We start from the raw sequence: 24,195 nt of genomic DNA, 5'->3' as shown, positions 1-24,195 counted from the left end.
AATTCGGTTTCATTTGAGGTAATAAATCAGTTCTCCCTGTTCCGGTGGTGTGCTTTGTAGATTTAAAGTTGCACTTTTAAAATGTCAGAGTAAGGGTTTGTTGTTCAACAGTAATTGTAACGACCTGGTGTAATAACTCTCTCAAGCAGGGAATGAAAAACTGCCTTTGAGGTCACATCATCGAAATGCTGCCGCTTCCATTCTTTGGACTTGTATAATTAGAGTTCACTCTGGAGTTAACAGGAGCACATGAATGAATTCCTGTGCAACTTTACTCTTAATCAAGATGACCTTCAGTTTGAACCACTATTTCAGTGTAAGATAACACCTCATTGTTAGACTTGAGATCGTGATACTGTTTATTTTGAAAGACACAGCTGCGAGGATAATGTGGTCATTCATCCCCAGTGAGGTCAAGTCTCAAAATAAAGTGCTGTTTGATTTGCACAATAATACTGAACATGTAATAACTAGAGTCTGAAGTAAGTGCTAACCTGAGCATTTTCTCGTCTTAATTTTGTTTTGCATGTGTGCTGTTAGTGTCAAATTTCATATAGTAAATTCACAGCAGATATTAAGGCTAAATGTGGGTCTCTAGAGAAAGCCTGATTGCTTTGTATTTCTTAAAGTTTGAAGGTAAAAGTGTTCTCACCGTGTACACCAGATTTAAGTCAAACCACCATACAGAAATACATGGTAACATAAGATTTCATCGGGACATATGGCATAAACATGGTAATTTAATACCCTGTGTAACATACCAATCGTAAATCTCTTCCAGGGAGATGAACACCATCTAAAGCACATGCATCATCTTCATATGCTCCAGTCTAAACTTAGCTGTTTTCATCTTCTGGGAAATGCATACAGACTGTTTTTTTTTTTTTTGTCTTCACACCTGGCAGAAACAAGATAAAGCCTGTAGATTTTGCACAGTAGACCATAGCTTGAAATAAAAATAATTATGTCCAAATTACCTGGTAAGCAATCATTTAATTCTCCTTGTCACATTGAATAAGGATTAATTTGCAGGCAAATATTACACAATGAATTATTGAATAACTCATCTCCCAAGCCAAATTAATCTTGAGGATTGATGATGTGGATGTAACCTGTGATCGGAGTAACATATTTCATGAGTCATTGGTGGCGCACTTCGCATTCGCACGGGCATTACCAAGTGATGACTTGATTTCGACTGACTGTCCCCATTCAAAACCAGGTTATATAAACAAACGGGGGATGTCGGTGCGGCGGTAGACCGAATTATGATTGCACAGTCACTCAGCTTTTTAATTAAGCCTGTTAAGGGATTATGACAGTGACTGAAACATTACGCATCACATGTAATGATTCATGAACCATTCCTTCCTGATACCTCCAGACACGCAAAATGATTTAATGCAGTGTCCTTTAAGAGTTGACAGTGGGGCTCCCTTGATGTTTGGGATCTGGTCTCAGTGATGCACAGCAGCTATGCAGCTGTACAACTTGATTTTCTACAGTCTGCCATGCTGCCTTCAGAAAACTGTAACAGGATATTATGGACAAGGAAGAGCAGTTCATATTTAAGTTTCCTCAACCATTTTAGCACTTCAGGCCATCTCCGCTTTGAATGAAAAAATACGTCCTTGAGTCCATCCACTCACTCGCTTTACAGTATCTCTGCTCTCACGTTCCGAGAGCAGCTGTTGGAGTGACTGTTACTAAACTAGTGCTGCGTGAAAGTCCTTAAGGAACCAAGTGTATCACGGTTGTTTCTCTGTGTGTCATTCTTGCCACACTGCCGGCTCGCTTTAGGCTGGGCGTTATGCTTGCTTTGGTCTCTTGATCCCACAAGCACCCTTGAGATTGGCCAGGCGGATTTAGTAGTTTTCTGGCTTTTCTTATACTGTGTTAGATTGGCAGACAGAAACAATGGCAGTTTTCTGTCTCTCTCTGCTGGAGGCAACAAGGCAGGGTTGCACCAAGTTTCAAAGGGATCCGCCAACAACCCAACGGCTTTCACTGACCTCCCATGGTGCTACCCCTTCTCCCCCAGAAGTTCTGTTTATACACTCCTACTGTGCCAGATATGTTTTGAGGAGAAATGTAATCATGCCTGGGTTATGTTGTCTGACAACAGTATTTTAGTATAAAAAGTGATTAACTTATGCTGGCTGCAAAAATCCATATACCAGGGTTTGAACTCTGAGTCCCACAGGTGGTTATAGGTTCAGGCAACAAAAGCACTGATTAAAGGTACCCCGAGTGAGTGTGGAGGAGAAGACGGCAAGCTAGTAAACATGATGGATGTAAACAGTGTACAATTTCAAGCATTACAAAAAATCAGCTTTGCAATTTATTTTTTATGGAGAAGAAAATGAATATTTCTTAGCCCCTTAAGGGTTTACATAATGTGTTTTGAGTGGGTACTTAAGCATAACCACAGAGAACTTGATTTAACTTTAAATTTATACAAACAGATATTGTATTGTAAAACTGGATATTGTTGTAAAACAAATGATATATATTGTCAGCAAGGGCGTAGGTTTGCATATGGACAGTAGGGACATGTCCCTACCAATATTTTTTGGGAGGACAGAATTGTCCTTACCAATATTCGAGTGAACTCATTTGCACTATGTTTTGAGTGAAATCATTAGATAATTCCCATGTGCTCTCCAAGAGGCTACATCTCTGAGACAACTGATTTAGGCATCCTAGCATTTGATTGGCTGACAGGGCCCGGACTATGTGGAGCCTCACATCATGTACAAATAATGCACTTTGAAGCAGACATGGAGGAGGTGAGAGTGAATCAATGTAACGTAAATTATCAGTGCTGTCGGTCCATACCTCAAACATGGGCGAGAATGTAGTATTTCAGATGACTCCATTTCCTCTGTTGCCTGAACTGCAGCACAAATAACATCAGTTGTCCATGTCAACACATTGTGTACTTTGTAGATATCATGCTACCAAAAAAAAGACATCAAGAGCTCTTTCACCATCCACAGTGTCAGTAATAGTGAAGTAGTAAACTAACCAGCCTGCAGCCACAGTGATTTAAAATGAAAACCTTCTCGCTACCTCATGCCACCAGCCTTACATTATTTTTTGTTAATACTGATGACTCACTGGATTAGCAGCATTTTACTGTTGTAGTAGGTCAAGGTCGAGCTAGGCGAAAAGGGAGAACTGCAGCAATGGTGTAACTATGGAATAAAAAAATGTTGGATGTAAAAATATCAATTGCTGTAATTTCCTAAAGCTTACTGTCTTTTCATTTTTGATCTGTTGCTGTGTATGGTTTTCCTTTAAATGTAAATACAGATCATAAGTTAATCAAGTGTTTGGTTGACAGCATTAAAATGTCCTCTTTGTTTTAGAGCGGTTGTTGTGTCCCTATGGTGTGAGACCAAACCTACGCCCTTGGCTGTCAATGAACATTTTTGCTCTTTTTGCTTTATTTTATGACAAACATTAATCATGAAGAAAAGATATTTAGGCTATATTACATTTCTTAAAAATTGTATTTACCGTTGCATATCAGTAAATTATTAATTCTTAGTAGACAGGGTTGAACAATATGAGGTGTAATGAGGAGTTCTCCAGTTTGTATGCACATGCATGTGTCTTGTACATTTGTATGTGTGTGTTCTGTAACCTCGTCGCGCCACCTGGGAGCAATGATATTACTTATTCTATCTAATCTGTCTAATCATTAAAAACGTCTTGATTTAGTTCTCATATGTATTCATCAAAATGCATTTTGTATGAATTGGACTATCTGCAGCCTCTGCGGTTGAATAATGGAAGAAAAACACACTTGGTTTGATATGTTACAGCAGCTATAGAAAAGCTTGAATGTGAGAAGGGGAAATATGGGATTAAAACCATGACCTCGATTTGACACCAAGCCACCGGCATTGTGGTGGCCAGACAGAAATCGCAGCGTGTGCAGTTATTTTTGAAACCTTTTATTAGTAAAAGCCTCATAAGGAAAGCTGTTAGCCAGGTGGTTTCAGCGGGTAATGAACTTGTCAGCTCGGAGGTTTCAGAGTTTGTTGGCTTTGTCGTTATTTGTTATTATTCAATTCAGCACCTTGGTCGCTCTTCCCCCCCGACTTATTTCTCAAGTCTCTGTTCGGCTGCTGGTTTTGCACCAGGAACACATTTTAGCTTCTCCCATTGGACCCAAGGTATCGAATTGCCTTTCATTCAAAATAAATAATCTGCTCCCATAATGCTGCTACTGTGTATTCCCACAAATGCTAAGCAGCCAAAATGCTGTTGTAGCAATGGGATTTTCTGTTCTTTTTCAACAGCCCATCAATAGTATTAGGCCTGCCAGATAAAAGCACTGAGACTTGACTGCACAAGAAGGTGAGGCTAGTATGAGGTATGGATTTGCTTCGGTCCTTTTTCACTTCATTTGAGATTTCGTGCCTTTTTCATTTGGAAGAGAAAAATGCCATCGGCTCAGGCGGCATACATTACTCAGCTGTGGGTGGGATGAAGTTTTTATAATACCTTGTATGGCCTTTGTGATGCTTTGAAGCAAATTCCATGGACAAAAAAAGAAGTGGAGCTGCTGATTACATAATAACTGCCTGATCATGTAATAGCACTGCACTTTAACTACACAATGTCACACCACGTGAAACCTATGTAACACATTACAACATTAACCAGCCAATATTAATTAATTGTTGTTGGTAATAATGCATATCTTAGACTCAAAAGTATATCAAAATGTGAAAATGTATTTACAAAAGTCAGCAGAATGCATTTAGGCTACTTGTTTCAAAATGGAGCTTATTTCAAGTATCATCAATTATACATACTAATATCTAGATCTCAATAGTCAATCTACATAAAATAATCAGCAACTTCTTCAATAATTTATTTTAATTTTACTTTTAAAGGACAAATGCCAAACCCCAGCTTTTCCACTGTATTTTATATGTGTTTATATTAATGTAAACTAAATACCTTTAGTTTTGGACTGTTGGTCAGTCAATGAGGAAAATAACTGGTAATAATTGATATAGTTTAAAAAAATCTGAATAGCTACAAAACTTAGAATGAATAGACTGAAATTGTAGTTCACACACGACAAACAGGAGCCACATTATCATCAGCAGTGATGGACAATTGTAAGTGAGCATTTAAATAAGGCAGGTTTTATTGTAAAATAACAATCCTAATATGTAGCCAGGTTTATTAAAAGTTGTCATACTTGTTTTCCAGGATGTATGAGAGCATATTTACAGCTGACACGGTTCCTCTTATTTAATGCTTGCCATAACTGATTGCTTAACCTGACCTTGCTCAGTTGGTGCGACAGTGATTTCAATTTTTCAACAAACATGCATCCACAAACAATAACAATATAATTCATTTTATGGCAACCCTGTTCTCACAGTAAATATACACAGGCAGACTGTGCCACGGTTCCTAGTTCCAAAGTTGTCTGAATTCTGAGTGGAAATCATTATCCTACTTCATACAAGTGAGTATTTCTGCTGTGTTTTTCAGATGAATGATCAGACACGATGCACAGCCGATTCTATAGGCAATCCACAAGGTGCACACGTGTTATGTGTTCTTTCAACAACAAAGTGTCGGCTGATTGGACAGTACTCCACACGGATCTGCTTTAGCGGGATGCCATGTCCATGTCAGGGATCAAAGCAAACAGTGAAGACAATTTATGCTGTGCAGCGTGTGTGACCATCGCTCAGAGGGCGAGGGTAGGAGGAAGTGATGTGAGAAAACAAGTTGTTGCAGTGGTCGGAGGATGCTGGCAAGGAGACAGTGCTGTTGTTAGGATGCCTCTCCTCTCTCGTCAAGTCATGTTCAAATCAGAATTTTTTCCCATCAGGTGTTACCAGTGTGATTTGCAAAGGTTTGTTTGATGAGGATGGGCATGAATAGAAAAACAGGGGTGCAGATTATCCAACACAAAGAAAGGTTTGATAAGAGAGTGTGACTCTCTCTCAAATTTGCTCATGTGGAGACCCTCTAATAATGCCACATACAGGGATGATTTGTGTCAGGAAAACCTTGCAAATAAGGCTCTTGAATTACTGTTTAGGCAAAATGAATTCTCCTCAACAATAGGCACCTTCACTGACCTTCAGGACAAAAAAAATTGATAAGTGATGCTGTATTAAAATATTATAAATTATGTACTGCAGGAGGGTTTATGGAGTAGAGATAAATCCATGGGATGCTAGACGACTATAAACAATATAGCGCAGCATCTCAGTTTCAAGGACACATAATAATCTGATATTTTTGGTCAATTTAATAGAGAAAACAAATAAAAAACCTTAAGCAGTTTCCACAGTATTGCCTCAGGACTATATCAACGTGTGTGTGTGTGTAATGAAACACATACTTAATGGGTTTGTTTTAAATGGCCTAATGGTGTTCTTGGTCCGTGTCCAAAGATACTCCGAAAGGCAATGCAGGAATAATTTTGACATTTAACTTTGGGCCGTATATTTTTGTCAAGGGCACTGATCTCATTAGAATTATTCCCTTATGCTACTGACTGACATTCCTTTTTGTGCTCCAGCTTTGTGACTCACACGTGTTTCTTTGATTTCGATTTCACCGCAACCGGTGGTGCGAGGGAACTTGGCACTATGAACAAAGATCAGTGATGAGACTCGTTGCACCTGTCAGAGTTGACCAGATCAGGTAATGAGGAAAGTCCCCGAGGATGTTAACGAAGCCATTAAGCGCTCATGTGTGAAACTGCTAGAAAGCCGGCGTGTTAAATCGTAGCAGCCAAATTAAAATTCACTGCACATGGCACTGAAATGTAAATATCCTGCCTTTGCAAGGATGAGCTGGCCTCCTTCTCCGTGCTCTAATCGGCTTTGAAAAGACGGTGCAAAGTGCTTAGGAATAATGCTTGTGCTCTGTGATAAAACAGGCAGCTTTTATTATAAACCTACAATAGTCAAGCCATGTTTGAAAAAGAACTAAAATATAAGCTCTGCGCATTTTGTTCTCCACACTGAGAATAAATGACTCTCATTCAGGGGCACAATGCGCATGCAACAGTTTTCCCACACAATGTCTCTTGTCATATCATTTTTTGTTTTGTTTTATCATCCTCAGGACAACACTGATGTGTCTAGGAGCTGTAGATTGATACGTTGATTTAACGAGAAGGTTTTGAAATGGAGATCATAAAATTAAAAAAAAAAAATGTCCTTGTATATCTGTCTGATTCAAATAGAGACCTACTTTGCCTTATCCGTTTCATGAAACCACATGACCAGCCATGGAGTGTGTTTACAAGAGAGGTTTCATGTAGGCTGCCAGTCATATCAAATGCAGTCAAACATGTTGATTTACATAGTCATGAGGGAATGTTCTTTGAAGCATTAAGGCAGTTTTTTTTTTGTTTTTTTTTGCAGTACTGGGCTTTTAATATGATGCATTTTACATTAATGTGGTAAAATGAGAAGAGTCTACCTGCAATAACCTACATTTAGATTCTATAAAAGTCGATTTTCGTTTAGAAGGTATCAGTTAATGTCCCTCAGTCGACTGGTCCTTCACATTCATTGCTCCGTGCTCTCTGCTAATCCTCATGAGTACGTGGCCCTCTATACTCACACCCCGCGGGGAATAATCTCCCTCCTCATACCGCTGGCAAACTTGGAGAACGCGGATAAAAATGAGCACCCGCGGCTTCAATTCAGATGTATTGAGATTGGTCTTGTTCCAGAGGATGTGAACGTTCTCGCAGACACCGTGAAGTTAATTTCCAATTGAACGCTGCCTGTCCCAGAAACTAGCCAGAGGTGTCCCAAATGGTCTGACCTGCACCTCCCCCTCATTTGTCTACATTAACTTTGCATGTGTGGTCCGTCCAATAATAAGTGGGGCAGATTTATATTTAGCCTCATACTGCAATGACTTTGAAAAACAGGGTGACTCTTGTCTTCAGACCTCTTCCAACCTCTCAGCTCGAGGGCCTTGTTCGTCTCTATGGTATGCGTTTGAGCTGTATTTTTAAGTTTAATATTAATCAGGTTTATTACAAATATGAAACTGCCTGGAATCTTTGTCATTAAGTGGGTTACAATCAAGCTCCATGTTGTTTTTCTGTCTCAGAATTAAAAATGAAATGAAGTGTTTACTGCCTTTTACAAAAGTGAGAGATCATAAAAAAAAAAAATACTTATGTTCTGTTTTCATTATCCCTTTGGCAAAAGACACTAATTTCTATGGGTGTGAGACAGTAATAGCACTGTCAAAGAGTTTTATACGTAGCTGAACTCAAACTCTTGTTCTAATTATGTTTAGCATTAAAGCAACTAAGAGGCTGTCAAAACTGCACGGTAATAAGGTGGCCTAAATTAAACAATGCCTCTCTGTTTTAGTTTGGACTTTGAAGCAGCTTGAAGCAATAAACACAGGCCTTGATATTAATTGCACCTTTAGTTGTACAATCAATGCCAATTAAACTGCATGATTTTGTGACCCAGAGTCGTTGTCCGGCCTCCCGATTTTAGAGACTACACATCCCACTGTGGTGCTTTAAACCTCAGGTTGAGCCAATCGGTCGGCAGCTGGTTTGTGATAGTAAAATTAAAAGGTCCCTCCAAAGTGCTACTGATGAAATCAAAGCCCTTAAGTCCCCAAGTGACTGGACACAAAGAATATGACCGTAAAACTCCATGGTGAAGCCTTGAGGTAGAAGGCTATTACACTCAGCCTTCAGTGCAGCTGTTTCACTGACGCTCATCACATTTTATTGATTTTAACATAAAACGCCATAAAATGAAAGTTGACATATGTAAAAATAAAAGTTGTCCTTCACATATTTTATTTTTTATTTATTTATTTGTTCCCAACATGAATGATCGCTAACTTTCACTGCCGGCTATTCTTGTTTCACCTGACTGGAATGGCCTACTAAGAAGAAAAAAGACATTAAACCTGCTGAGGGCTATATAAGCACTGAGACAATAAACAATGAGTATGTTTTGTATGGGACAGAGTGTGATGTGTTACTGAATTTTCCAAACAGCCCTGCATTAACAGATGAATAAGATGATGGGGCGGGGTTGGTGGGTGGGGGTACAGGGTTCTGCAAGTACCAATGAAGGCGATGAGGTAGAATCCAGGCAGTTTAACCAGTAGAGCCATTACTTTGAAGGCTCATCAGATCCCAAAACACAGCACATATAATACTGGGAGGGGAAGAAGTTTCATCTCTGTTTGCCCTTTGCAATGTGTCATCACGCTGCGTTGCGGAGACAGTGGACAACGGTTCGCCGGGCGATGGTTTGTGTTGGCAAAGCTGCTGTGCTAACGCAGTGGTTTAACTGAAACAAAGGAAGGTGCTGCGCTTTCCCACACAGTGCTGTTGTCTGTATGAACACGGCTTTATTCTGCTGCAGTAGCAGCTGAGATGCTCAGAGAAACCATTCTGTTTTGCTTGGCTGGCAGATAAAGGCCACTTGCCTGCACACTTTTGTAGATCCCTGCTTTACAGCGCTCAGACTGGGTCTAAAAAAAACAAAAAGGACAGGGCTGTGTGTTTATGCATGACAACCTGTATTCTCAGACACATCTTAAACAAACAATACTCCGCTGTCCTCTCCTTTTTAGTGTCTGCACTTAGTGATGACTGGGATGCATGGGAGTTAGGGGTTGAAAGTATCATATAAATGATTCATGGTTCAGTGGAAAGCCTATAGACATTTGCTTGTATTGAAACTGAGTTACTGGCAAAAATAGCGCTAGTTTCCTACTGTAATTAGCATTAGCAAATAAAATCTTGCAGTTTTATTTCATGCTGTTATATCGTTGGATCACTGTTGTTGTATTAGTAATGTTATGTCATGCATAAATGCCTTAGTTGACTGGCATTTTCCCTTTTCATAGCTAAAAACACACAATGTGACATCAGTTCAGTTGTAAACACAAGTGCTTGGAAGTTGCACATTTAGTGTTGAATTGCCATTAACTGATGAACTGTTACAAGATGTTGAAGGCTTTGAGGAGTTTTCACACTTGCACGAATACACCTGACAATATCAAGGTACATTTGAGACAGCAGGAGAAGGTATACATGGCCAACAGCTATGAGGCTTCACAGCTGGTGTGTGTGAAACAATATCAAAATCATGTTGCAGTGAGGTTAAATACATCATATTAACTACTTAATCAGCCTGAAAAGATTTTAACTTACGATATAAATTTATGCTGAAAATAAGGCCTAGAAATATATAATTGCAAAACTATGTGTAAGCATTAAACTGTATTACATAGGTTTAGAAGCATTGTGTTTCCCTCTTACAAGACAAAACAGACACAGCAGTTTGTGTGTGTGTTGTATTTTTAAACCACAGAAAGAGGGGGGAGCCATAGCTAGCTGGTGAGTAAGCTTGTTTGGGGTCATGATCAAATTGCTTATCGACGAATGTTGCCAAGGATACAATTTTTAACTGTATCCTGTCGCTATCTTTATATAAGTCCACCTCCTAAACTAAGAACACATGGATGCACCTAGCAAAGCTGCTGTTTATACACAGCGTGGAGCTTTTTCCTGCTGCTGGCCACCTTTGCATCCTACTGTGACAAAGTGCCAAGGCTGCGGGTCTGCATAATTTCTGCCACCATATGTGGACAAAGAAAGGTGGCAGCGGGTGAGGAGATAGATGGGGCAGGGATGGTGATGGACACAGGTAGCTTGGCACAGCTCAGAGCCCCCATTCGCCTGGCGTTAGTTACCATTGTCTCGCTCTCCCGTTTTTCCTGGCACAGACTTTGATTGAACTGGCTGTGAGGTGACGATTTGGCATGGGCTGGGTTTTACCTCCATGATAACAATAGGCCACAGACGAGGGAGGTGGCTGCTTGTGTCGAGCATTGTGGAACGGGATCGTCTAATGCAGGCTCACTGTGCATTGTGCAGTGTTTCTGGAGAAGGGATTTGTGGTTTGTAAAAGGGCATCCGAGTCCCACTGCTCCGTTTGGCTAATCGATTCGGTGTCCTCACTGGGCTGTCCAACAATTGTCCTCATACAGAATGAGGCAGTTTCTCTTGACTGAAGGATCTAATTGACACAGCCAAGTTCCTATAGCATACAGAGAGAAAGATTCACCCATTACTTCTGATTTGGAAAAAAGGTATTTTCATTGAAAGCACACCCCGACACCTCTAATCATGACCAGGGTGCCCTGTATGGTGCCGAGCACAGGCTCCCGCCCTGACAGATTATCCGGTGTGAATGTTTGGGAATGATAATGAGATCAAAACACCTCACTAAGCTGGGAAGAGAGGGTGGAGACTGGAGAGGGAGAGGGTGAAAGGGAAAGCGAGCAAGAGTGAGCAGGGGAGAGGGTGAGCGATAGCTGCGATAAATTGCAGAAGCAGAACCACTTGAGCATAAAATTAGATTTTACAAATGTGTTGTTACCTGACAGTCCTCTGACAGAGGAGATATCACAACATTATAGGGCTGCATGAGTGCTACTAATCGTATCAAATAAATAAGAATGCCTCTCAGCTGTGATAGAGCTCAATGGAGATTCAAAGTGGACAGTGGGGTGGGAGAAATAACATAATTAAAACAGCCTTTCTCATTATGGACTCAAACATTAGAAGCCCAAATTCAATTTATATGATAATATATTATGCTGTATGAAAGCTGTGCACATTACAACACATTTGTCTAAATGGTATGACACTTAAAACACTGTCACTGACTGCTGATGTCACATTTTGATGAAAAGCTTTTTGAATTGGAGAATAATTATTTTGGGTGATATTTCCATCTTTGGTGTGCGTTTCTGTCATTATTCACTATCCACGACCAGACACTCCTGCTGCTATTAATTACCAATATGTGATTGTTTAACAATGAGAATCTTTTAGCTTTGGATTATTCAATCAACACGTGAACGTTCAAACCTACGAGTGCTCACAAGTTATTACCACATTATTACATTTTTACTCAGTACTCAAGGGTCGGACTACAGCCATCTTTGAGTGCAGCCTTCATTTAGAGCTCATCTACACACCTGCAAAATTTAATGACTGTGTCTTAGACGGGGTGATGCTATCTGTCCACAGACATAAACATGTGCCAAAGCACTCAGTCACCTCTGTGGTAGTTCCCACTGCAGCAGGACGACATGTGGCCACGATGAGACACACACACACACACACACACACACACACACACACACACACACACACACACTCACACAAAGACAAGTTAGAAACAATAACAGCTCTGCTGTCACAAGAAATCAGTTATAGAAATGACATGTACTTTAATAAAAGGAAAACAGACATTTACTATATGCACAGCCTGTCAAACAAATGAAATATAATGATAATAAACAGTTATTGTACACAATGGACTGCTAAGAAAATGAGCATTTGAGGAGACACATTTTTTTGCCACGTTATTGGTGGTTACAATAGTCAGGTAAAGACATCATTAAGACATGAATAAAGACTGAATGAGTCAGTCTGAGTGACGAATGGAGGCTCTAATTCAAGTCATCTTAGCAGAGAGACTGTGGGTGAGAGACAAATCACAGAGGCAAGCTTTATCTACAGTATGCTGTATGCAGTATGCTAAGCAATTGTGTGTGTGTGTTTGTGTGTGTGTGTGCGTGTGAACCTGCTGCAAATGTGTAGAGCTATGAGTAAATATATAGAGTGTTGTATTCCCCTACGTGATAAGTGTACAGGGAAATATTTTACCTGATGTATTGCTTGATATTTCAAACAGATAATGAAAGTGATATCTGTTATAGTGCAATGGTCTAAACACTAGTAACGTCATTAATAATCTGTTGTTAGACACTTTTATTTCTGTTTTGGTAACAGTTGGTTTTGTTTGCATTTGGAAGTTAAGTTTTTCACAGATGAGTCATGTCAACTTTCTTAAATCTATACCAGATGCCACTTATGCACAGTGGGAGGGGACTAAAGCCCACTTGATACATTTGCACATATTTGTCATATATCAAGCTACAACAGACTCTTTTATAATTTGGGTTTATGAGTTATAGTTAAGTGGTTGTATTAATATTTGTCTGTTTGTGCCACTATTGAGCTTTACTGTCAACTTTTAGCAAGCAAAGCTTAGTTAAGACTACTGTTAAACGTGTTTACATATTTCAAATGCTGTTAGCGGGCCACAACAGGATCAGATGTACAATATGTCACTTAGGTGATGTAAGGAGAAATGTGTGGTTCTGAAACAGAATCTAAAAGTGCTCATAGAAGCTAAAACTGCTGTTGGTGATGTTGTAATTAAACCGTATTTTTCTGGTGGAGAATACCTCAGAGACCAATTCAATGTGACAGTTAAGAATAAGAACCTCAACCCATAAGCCATCACCTTACTGCCATCATGGTTCAAGTTGATAATATGATGGGTTATTTATCAGTGCTAATTTGATAGTAATATGATGGGTTATTTATAAGTGCTAATTTGATAGACTAATATTCCCATTTCGGATTGATCAGACAGTTGGCCTAGAAAAATAAGATCTTAGCTGAATTAAATGAGACTATTTTAAAATAACCAGTCATTATGTTATTATCAGGTTACACATTTATTAAATCCTAATAGAAGAATAGATAATGAATAGATAAAAATGTTTAACACCTTAATGAATAATGAGAATCTGTATTTAGATATGTTACTATTTCATTTTGTATCCAAAACATAGACCATTATTGTCTCAATATGTTCCCACTACAGCGACATTGTTGAATGTTGAATGTTTCACTATTAAAGCTTAATTACTATGCTGGAGGATCCAAATTCCTATGTAACAACAATTGTTCCCTTATTGTGTTTAAAACATAATTATTTTTAAAGGGATTAATAGGAGTTTAGTATAATGTAGCTACTGACTAGAATGAAGGGTTCACATTAGCTGCATCAGACTTAACTGGAGGCTTTATTCTTCTAGTAATGGTAATTTACATGTATTATCTGGCTAGACAGACACTTGTTACAGCAGATGCCACCCATACGGTACCATGGCCCATTTAATCCTTTAAGCTATACCATTCTGTAGCTTATGTGCTATATGTAATGTAATCATCCACATTACCAAACCACAATAAGTACGCTTTTTAAAATAATTAAGTCCAGCCTACTAATTTACAACAAGAATACATTACATTGCTTGCTCAAATGTCCATAAACATAATTATAGCACTGATAAGAATAATGCTGACAACGTATCAAACTGAGATTTTTTAGGCATTTAAATTTTCAAAGAAAACTTGAAAAACGATGTCTTTGTTGTTTTATTTGGCTAAATTAAAAACGGTCGACAATATCGTATGCTTTCAGTAAGCTTTCTGTTACAGTATGGCTGCTATGTACAGCCAAAACAAACACGCAAACATGTTTTAAGATAACACTTCCATAATTTGAATTGATTTATCAGACAGACAATAGTCATGTGTGGCATTTTGCAGGTAAAATGTGCACACACACACAACAATATATTACAGTATATAGTAGCAACATGATTTCTATACTGGTTAGAGTCATATTTGCTTATTGTATATGTTGTCGGAGTCTTATTAATCCATGCCCACTTCATATATATTTTTGGTTTCTCTGTATCAAGATTTAGATTAGTAGAGTAATTAATCACCCATTCATCTATTCTCTCTTACTCCTGATAACAGTTACAGAGGGACTGAAGCAGAAATACCTTGGAAACACCATGAACAGGTCACTGATACGCCCCAGGGTTAACACATAGTGAAAACACATTCACTCTAACGCCTACAGGCAATTTAGAGCCGTAGATTCACCTGACCTGCATGTGTTCAGACAGCGGGGAGGAAACCATAGCAGTGTGGTGAAACCCAAGTGAACATGGGGAGAAGAACCACGGCTGAGATCAAACCTAGAACCTTCTTGCTGTGAGGTGACTTTGCTAACTAATGAGCCAACATGCTGCCAGACACCATTAATTAACCAGCACCCTTAATTTCCTGTCATGATGCTTATCATTGATTAAATGCGGCAGATTCTTGGCCTGCTTTACGTGATACAAAATGCACCATTGGCTAACCTAACCACTGGTCTCAGTGCTGTAAAACTGCCGCAGCCCCAAGTGTTGTGTCGTTACCCGTAATTATGAAGGAACATATTCTTCCTGAAATTGGTCGCATTTCCGAATGTTCATGGTGGTTTGCGTGCATGCTTTGTGCTGGTCATTGTTTGCTGCCATCATTGTGAAACTGAGTGCTGTTGCACATCCAGGGAGACAGGAAGCTATTCACAGGGAGATTGGGAATCCCACCAGTGAAAAGAAAGTACAAAAGAGCAACACTCAGAAATGCAGTGGGCGAGCACACATGTATCCGAGAGCATAATGAGCTAGTTTCATTGTTTAGGCTTCAGCACTGGTTTGGCTGGCAGCAAGGAGTTTGATTTAACAAGCTCAAGGTATAATACAGTGGAGGGCACTAAAAATAAAATAGTTACATAACTCCATGTACCTATCTGTCTTTATGTATGGATTATTATTGTATTTATAAACAAGTTGTTGATTTCAGAGAAAAACAGGCCCTAATAAAATGAGTCATGTTTAAAACTCCATAAAAATTGGGTTCCCTAGGATTAGAAGGACAAGATAGGTACAGTAATGTAATCGTGTTCAGTGTTGTTGTGAATCTGTTTGTAGGTGCATGTACAGCCAGATTCTTGCTTGGCAGAAAAAAAAAACTAAAAAGGTCACTGATCTTGCTTCTCCTCCACACAGATTTCATGTTGCACAAGGGCAATGGTATTACAGTTTGTACCTCAGTAGTAAAAAATAAATAAATAAAAGCGCAATATCAAAAATGACCTTGCTTTGCTTTTAAATTGTGGGCACTGCATTTATTTTGAACACATATATTGTAGGAAAGAATAAAAAGAGAAAGAAAACAATATTCATAGTCAGGAAGTCATGTTTCCTCAGCTGAAAGTCCAAATTGTCTGATTCCTTGAAAGAATGGATGCTAATCTGGCAATTTTTGAGTTGTGTTTTTGCATGATTACTGTCGGGATAGGGATAAACAAATTCTCATAAATGTCCATGTTTACATTACATTACAAAGAAATGTGACTTTTCCAATCTTGGATGTACTGTAAGCCCAAACAATTGGATGGCAATCATATCAAATCCTTGGGCCTTGAATGACTCCATCTTATCATACAACAGCTTTCAGCTCAGGTTACATTTGTCACTTACTGTATTCAGTTTAGATAATTAATTAATTCAGATAATGACAGAAAAAAAAAATCAGAACATCAGTAAATGTGTAAGTAAAGCAGAAGCATTTATCAGAAACTTGAAAATGTATATCTTTAACATAATGTGGTAAAAGTCATTGAACCAAAAGATAAAAATAGCAAAAACAACCCCTGGCATCCGTCTATTTTAACGTTGCTTTGTTTTGGCAGATTGTCATCCTGTCACTCAGATCACAGTCTTTGAAGTCTCAAGTCTGTAAATGCAGTAGATGTTAAAAATATGTATTTTCTGTGGTACCCAGATGATTCCAACCTAACCAGCTAAGCTGGCTCGCAGGCAGTCTGCCACTACATAACAGCAGAGAGTGGGTTTATGCTTGTGCATTTGCCCACGTTGTTTGCGGGCACATAACATGTGGGGCTTTCATGCTGCAACATGGATTTTGTTCTTCTTTTTTTTTTTTTTTTTTGCAAGGGCATGTTCAGCTGAAATGTAAAACTTGACTTAGCACAGCATGTACCTGTTTGTTCCTCTAGGGCCTGCAGACCCCTCTGCATCCACAGCTTCTGTCTAAGAATTAAATTCTGCTTGATTCACACCACAGATTACCAATGGCCTTCATTTGCATGCAGGCCAAATGTTTTATTAATGTATAATTAATTAGCTTAAATAATAACATCACTTGTAATAAGTGCTGTGGTCACATTCGTTAGTTGATCTGTTTTTGTATCTTTCTTAACTTGTACTTTTGTTCAAATATCAATGATGCTGTCCACTGTATTCTATATAAGCCGTGTTCTTGTAGTTGCCAGGTTGCTTTATTTAACCAGATCTGGAAATCTTAGAGGCTTAACATGTGTGTTGTAAAAGATGCTGTAACAGACCATTACAACACCACTGGGATAAGATTAATCAGTTACCAAAGTCTGTCTCAGGCTTTTTATTTTAGTTAACAGTACTGGTGGGGGGTGGGAGGGGAGGGGTTTGAAGGGTAATGAGTAGGAGTGCTACTTGTCTCTCCTCGTCCTCTCAACATGTCTCTAAACCTGGACGGTCTAGTTCAAAGTATATTTTGCAGTTGAAGAGTAGCCCTTTTCTCACATGCATCAGTCTGTAGTTTTTGAATGCAGCCAAAGTCCTCAAAGGACAAATTATGGAAACAGCTGCAATTAGTGGCTGATTTTTATATTGTGGTAGGCCCTTGGAGACTAATTAAAGGCCTTTGTGTATTTATCTCTATAGACATCCTAATCTGAAGCCTTTTGACAGAGATTCACAAGATCAAGTCTGAAATTCACGTGTTGCGATCTGTGCGCGCCCACCGCAATAACACACTTTTAGTGTAATTGTTTAAATGGGAATTTGTAAAAGTGTTCCATAGTATTCCAATCTCTAGATCATTAGAGTAAATTCTGTGCAATGTTAAAAAGAACTGTTTATCCCTTATTTGATGAAGCTGGGGGAGCTCTTGTACATTCAGCCTTGCTATCGTGCTTATGGTAGAATTCTAAGAAGGGTAGAGCAAATTATCTGCAGGATTTTCCTTCCAAGGAGCAGGTTTCCCCATGTTTATTAAATTTGTTAAAGTGCTTCTGAGCAATGCACATTTTATCCTCTTAACAGTCAAATTACTATATACTCCAGCAATTACTTAATGTACTCTAATGAGATTTCCCCATGAAATGGAAGGATTCATTTATTTTAATGTGACGCATTCCACTGGGCGGTTTATGCATCACGTCCCCTCGCAATCCGGGAAGGCTTTGAGTCATAAATAGTAAGATGAGCCTGGTTTCCAGACTTGCTACTCTGCCCACAGCAACAGAGGTATATGATTCTCTGATCCAGGCACTGTGGGTCTGTTCAGGGACGTCAGTGGGTCGCAGGTGCTATTTCCAAGCTCAGCTCTCTGCAAACCAGGTATTGTTTAGGATTAGTGAAATAATACCAGGATGGCAGACTGTTTGTGGGCTAGGCCATGGGAGTGCAGAATCCAAAGCACAAATAACACACCAAAACACAGAAATAAAATAAAACAAAACAAATCATTTTGTGTTCTTTAAATCCCATTGGGCCACATTAAATTAAAGCCTTTATAATTGATTTTTTCTGTACCTTTTAACAGTAGTAAGGATATGCAAGAGCCCAGTAATGGTGGATAATGTATTAGGTGGCATTATGCACCTAATTCAACATTGTTTGTTTTCTTCAAATAATTTCAAGAAATGAGTATTTTAGTCCTCCCTCTGAAAGCAACAAATATCAATATTCCAGGGAAATGTATTAAAAGCTAATTTCCTACAACAAAATAAAGTAACTGGTTGAACCATGAGTTAATTAATCAACAGAAAATTTGCACCGATTCTGATCATCAATAAATTGTCAACTATCAGGCAATAAATGCCAAATATTGTTATGGTTTGAGATTCTCTGCCGTTTTTTTTTCTCTTTGTTATGTCATTGTAAGTTAGATATCTTTAGGTTTTGGACTCTTGGTGGGACAAAATAAGCAGATGACATCGCCTTGGACAACCCAAAACTGATCAGTAGATTTATAGATCTTAAAAACAATGGTTAACAATGGAAAAGAGGATGATTCATGAAAACCTGTTCAGTCTCGAGACAGGAATGGTTGGAACTTGACCAATATATGTACTTAATCAAACCAACAAGGCAAATTGCTTCACTACAGAAATATTTAAGAATACATCAGAGCATCAAAATACATCAGAGCACCTAAACAGTGGCATAAAATAAGTCACTTTCAAATGCTGGAGTTTGAGGGGAGATTGGATGCAGATTTGAAATGATTAACAACTTCTAGGATCTGACTCAAAATCAGCTTGAACATGCATTTAGGAGCAGCAGAAATAATTTTAAACTTACTTCTACAACTGTGATTTAATGTGTAATCTCAGCGCAGAAAGAGCAGGTTTTAAAAGGTTTTCTCTGTAGCTCACACAATGGCCATAAAAATTACACTTCAGTATAGACATTTGTAACTTTTGATGACAGTGAACAGAGTTTTATTTTAGCCCTGACAGAAGATGGCAGAGACATTTTGCTTTGTTATTGAAATGGATAAAATGATGAGAGTGGAGGTGGAGGAGTCAGTCTCTCCATAAGCTGATGTTCCTACAGGAAGCTTTTTAAGAAGCTGTCTAAACTGTCTTCATAAAGGCTGCAGCCAAGCCACAGAGGAACTTTGTTGTTTTACACTTGACTGTGTTTTGCTTTACCAATTACACACAAATTGTAAAACTTAGACTTAATGTTAAATGCCCAGGACATGACAGTGAAATATTTCCAAAGAAATGAAACCAAAATAACATTTTTTTTTTGTAAATTGTTTGGTGGCTTGAACACAATACCTTGCAATCTACCTGCATGATTAACACCGGTCACATTTTAAATAAATTCTTTTTTTTTTCCACATTTAATGAGGCGCTCCAGCAATTCATTATCACACCTCTATGAATTTGATGAGAGAGGCTTACAGGAGATAGACAGAAAAACAAATCTAACTTGAAGCAACAAAGGCTGAGATATCCTGAATTCCTAAGTATGGAATAAGCTCCCAAAACATTGGATCCTACATTTCCCATAATGCAACAAATAGGATCATTTTGTTTGATTCACATTCCTGAGTGATAAATGTCCGTGTCTTTCAAACTCTATCGTAAATCAGGATTTTTGTTAGAAGTTTTAGATTAGAAGGCCAGGCCGAGATAAGCCTGATGACATCGCTATGACATTATCAGGGTTATTTTCTCAGACTTTAGAGGGTGCGCTGTAGAGCTCCATCGTATACAGCCATTCAGATTTAGCAGTTCTCTGCATGAAAAATTAACTGGTCTATATGTATAAAATCAGTGGAGTGCTTTGATGAGTGACCTAAACCGAATATAAAATAGTTTTATGGTTTGAAGTTTTAGTGTATTTTTCCTATAGGTCTAGCACATAGTGGAAAAAAACCCATTCATGTCGCATATTATTGAAAAATAAGGCATTTGTGATACATGTCACCACCTCAAGTGATACTCTACTTTGATATGAACATAGAGATGTTTTGAGCAGTAGTCCATTCCATCTAAGAAAAAAAAAGACTTTCCTTTGAATTTTTTGTAAGAGAAGAGTGCCCAGGTCCAGATATCTACTCCACCAATGCGGTATTCTGTTGATATAAAAGCACATCTTAATGGAGAGACAAGAGCCTAACCTGTTCAGCTGGCCTGATGGAACAGACAGACACACAGATGCATACACACACATACACTCCCTGAAATCCATTATGGCTTTAGACTTCAAAGCTGATGTTTTTTTCCACATTCTCTGAAAATGGAGAGGGTTGCTCTGTGTTTGCTGAGCAAATTTAATACCTTGTATAATGTGCACTGCTCCCCCTCATATCTACTGCAAATGCCTCTCAATATTTTTCTCCATTTAGTCCCACCCGGAATTGTGTCTGTGTTTTCTCCATTTGCTTGTGATTATGTTTGGGACCAACTGTCATGGGCTTTACGTGTCCTTCTCTTTTGTTTTTCAGGTGGGATTTTTGAGCAAACAGATGGACCTGTTTCACTTGTTAGCGCGGAGGAGCTTGCCTTTAAATTTGCTGTCAATAACATTAACAGAAACAGGACTTTGTTGCCAAACACAACATTAACATATGACATACAGAGGATCAATATCTACGACAGCTTTGAGGCATCAAGAAAAGGTGAGTGACTCGTTTGGTGTTCATTTAAGGATTGGGATCACACTGTGGAAGAATCCAAGAATCTGGTCGGTGAAAAAAAAACAAAACATCTGCATTAGTTTGATGACTATAATTACTTTGGTTCACAAATTAAAGCCCTATATTTAAGTTCTTGGGAATACTTACTAAACATACTGTGAGGGAACATAACTTGCTTTCTTCTTAAGCTTTCTTCTCTTGTTCTTCTCTAGCCTGTGACCAACTGTCTTTAGGTGTGGTTGCAATATTTGGGCCCTCACATAGCTCATCTTCAAATGCTGTGCAGTCCATCTGCAATGCACTGGAAGTGCCGCACATCCAGGTGCGGTGGAAACATCACCCAATGGACAACAGGGACACCTTTTACGCAAATTTATACCCGGATTACTCATCGCTAAGCTACGCTATCTTGGACCTGGTGCAGTTTCTCAAATGGAAAACAGCCACAGTTGTATACGATGATAGCACAGGTGAGGAGACTATTGCTGGAATTTTGCAAACACAACGCACATGTTCAAAGTTTCATGAAAAAAACAAACTGTCTACCTCGTTCTTACTGTGTTTTCTCTGCGGTCAATCATGCCTTTATTTGTGCTGTTTCTCTTCTGCAGGTCTTATAAGACTACAGGAGCTCATAATGGCCCCGTCCAGGTACAACATCAGGCTAAAGATTCGCCAACTCCCCCTTGACACGCAGGACACGAGACCCCTTCTCAAAGAAATGAAGAGAAGTCGGGAGTTCCGCATCATCTTCGACTGCAGTCACCAAATGGCCGCGCAGATTCTCAAACAGGTCAGTGCGAGGCCTTCACGGTGGCATTGACCCTCTTATTTGTGTACTTTTTGTAGCGGGACAAATGAAAGCACGTGGTCCTCTTCCACACAGCTGTCTGACACCGGTTGATTCTCATTAGAATCTGTTGTGAATGAAAATATAGAGGCTTTGACTTACAAAGAAGTTGGCAGTGGCTAAGTGGGAGGAGAGCAGCAGCAGAAGGTGGGCCAGTAGTGATTAAGTAGCAGTGAAATTTAGTTGTCAGGGAGTGCGGGGGATTTCCACTTGTGCCACCTGCCTCTTATGGAGCACTTGAAATGTGTAGATAACAAACCCAAAATTGGCTAGTGTGAATTTGGCAGGGCATCCCTTTCCTTAAACTGTCTTCTTGTAACCATAAGCAGAGGGGCAAGTCACTGTGGCACTGACCTGTGATCAGTAGTGATATCCAGCTGCTCATATCCACATCTGCTGTAACTACCTTTGTGTTGCAGACTGTAAAACTACACTAATATAATGCAGAATTCTTACAATTAATCATGAGGTCTTCATAAATTGATGTATCTGAGATTTGTTTCCTTTCCTCTATCATTGTGTTCATCCTGTGCTTATGCTGTTTTTACTCTCATGCAAAGATTCTCTATGTATGATTTGTTGTGCAATTTGACTTAAATACACATCCCACAAACAGGAATAAGATCCAACACGTTTCATTATCAACACTGTTTTGATGTAAAAAAAAAAAAAAAAAGCTGTCAGCATGATGCAGAGTGGACTGCAGAGACTCTGTAGGTAATCTGATGCTCTATAGATGTCAGTAACAGACTGACATCTCCTCCATTTAGTTGCTGTCAGCTTCTATTAACATGTTTACCAAGTGCATCATCTCCTCCCAAGTTATTTAAATAACTCAGTCCTCCCAAGTTATTGAGATCTAAGTTGACATATATCAGCTCATGGCCGGTCTGCACATGTCGCTCCAAGACATCAGTGTCCACTTGAGAGAAAGAAGCGAGAAAAGGTTTTGAGGCAGAAATGCTCCAGACAGTTCCCTCCCATGAACAAATGTTCTGTGGTATAAACCAAAGCTCTTCTGTTTAAATTCGCTCAAGAGACAGTTCATCTTATTCAATGCTGTACAATAATAAGATAATAAGAAGTAGCAGTACAAAGGTTGTGTTGTTGTAACACACATTGTGCTTTGCTGTGGTATCTTCTAGAAAATCTTTTTATGCAGATTGAATTTATAAAACTGTTATTCAATAGAGATAAAGGCAACAACCAACAATTATTTTATTTTCCTGTTTATTATGAGTGTGGCGCTGCACCTGTTTCAACCAGAAGCAGAGACAAAGCATTGTATTGTTGTTGTCAGCGTTTTTTTTGTGTTTGTGTTTTTAAGTTGCCTTGCTGTAAAAAGAATCTGCTCTTGCAGGACAATAAGGATCTGAACTCTCAACTGAACTGACTTTTTGATGAATTAATCAACCAAATATTGTCTTATTTAATCATGTGATCAATAAAATGTCAAAAAAAGTGGGAAAATGCCCATCACAAGTTCCAACAGCCACAGCTGACATGTTGAAATTGCTTGTCTTCTCAAAACAACAGTGCAAAATCTAAAAAAATTATCAGAGTATAGATTTTGCTATACCATTTTAAATGGTAAACAGTTCCTACAGTAGTTTCTCTAACACCAGTGCCACAACTTAAATTAAAGTCTTATACTCTACATGTTGCCTTTTTACTGGTGGGACTTTCTAGTGTTAAATATTGCTAAATTGCTGATGTTTGTTGCCGGTGGCTGCACAGCACAACTTCCTGTGTAGGCTACTGTTTAAGACCAGTGAAGAAGAATTGATTTCTGGGAAAACTGCTTCTTTATCTTGGTGTTAATAAATTACATGGTATCAGATAAGCAGACTCACCTTCTTGGTGAAACCCGACACTGTATTTTGGGCAGTATCAGAGGTATTTCGGTATTGGTATCAGAACAACTGTAATGCACAAAACCAGCAAATATTTACATCAAAAAAAAGAAAGAACAAAAATGCTGCTATAAATGACGGTACATTTTTACAATCTAGTAAATCCTGCTACTGTTAATACCTCTGCACACAATGCACTCCCAATAAAAGTGATCACTTTCCTATTAAAGGAAACATTTGGAACAAATATCACCTGCGTTTTGATTTGCAACAACTACAAAATTGATAAGCTATTGAACTACAGTATATTAGGATTTGCAGATGGCTCAACTACAGCTTTACAAAAATGGCTGCTGATATCCAAGACATTAAGAGGCAATCAGATGCACTGAATTCATATGTAATGTCTTTTGACTGGTGCAGGTGCATGCATGAGAGGGAGAATCTGACAACTCTATTTTAAAAGGGTTTAAATATCACATCTGAAGTACTGTATT

The 24,195-nt window shown here is 38.7% G+C and overlaps 1 protein-coding gene across 3 annotated transcripts in view; it reads left to right on the top strand.

Moving 5' to 3' along the window:
• Nucleotides 1-24,195, top strand: part of grik3 (glutamate ionotropic receptor kainate type subunit 3) — a 97,984-nt gene that overhangs the window by 32,091 nt on the left and 41,698 nt on the right. The window contains exons 2-4 of one of the 3 annotated variants that reach the window (XM_071468769.1): nucleotides 20,804-20,977; nucleotides 21,208-21,465; nucleotides 21,607-21,788. In XM_071468769.1, coding sequence (XP_071324870.1) covers nucleotides 20,804-20,977; nucleotides 21,208-21,465; nucleotides 21,607-21,788 — 614 coding nt within the window. Of the gene's footprint in view, nucleotides 1-20,803; nucleotides 21,789-24,195 lie in introns of those variants that run through there. The other 2 variants (XM_071468768.1, XM_071468770.1) reach the window with 2 other exon arrangements.

Source organism: Trachinotus anak, unplaced genomic scaffold (assembly GCF_046630095.1).
Source record: "Trachinotus anak isolate AG129_WGS33_773 ecotype Australia unplaced genomic scaffold, CSIRO_AGI_Tana_v1 ptg000032l, whole genome shotgun sequence".
In the NCBI taxonomy this organism is placed as follows: Eukaryota; Metazoa; Chordata; class Actinopteri; order Carangiformes; family Carangidae; genus Trachinotus; species Trachinotus anak.
This window is presented reverse-complemented; position numbering and strand designations above follow the sequence as displayed.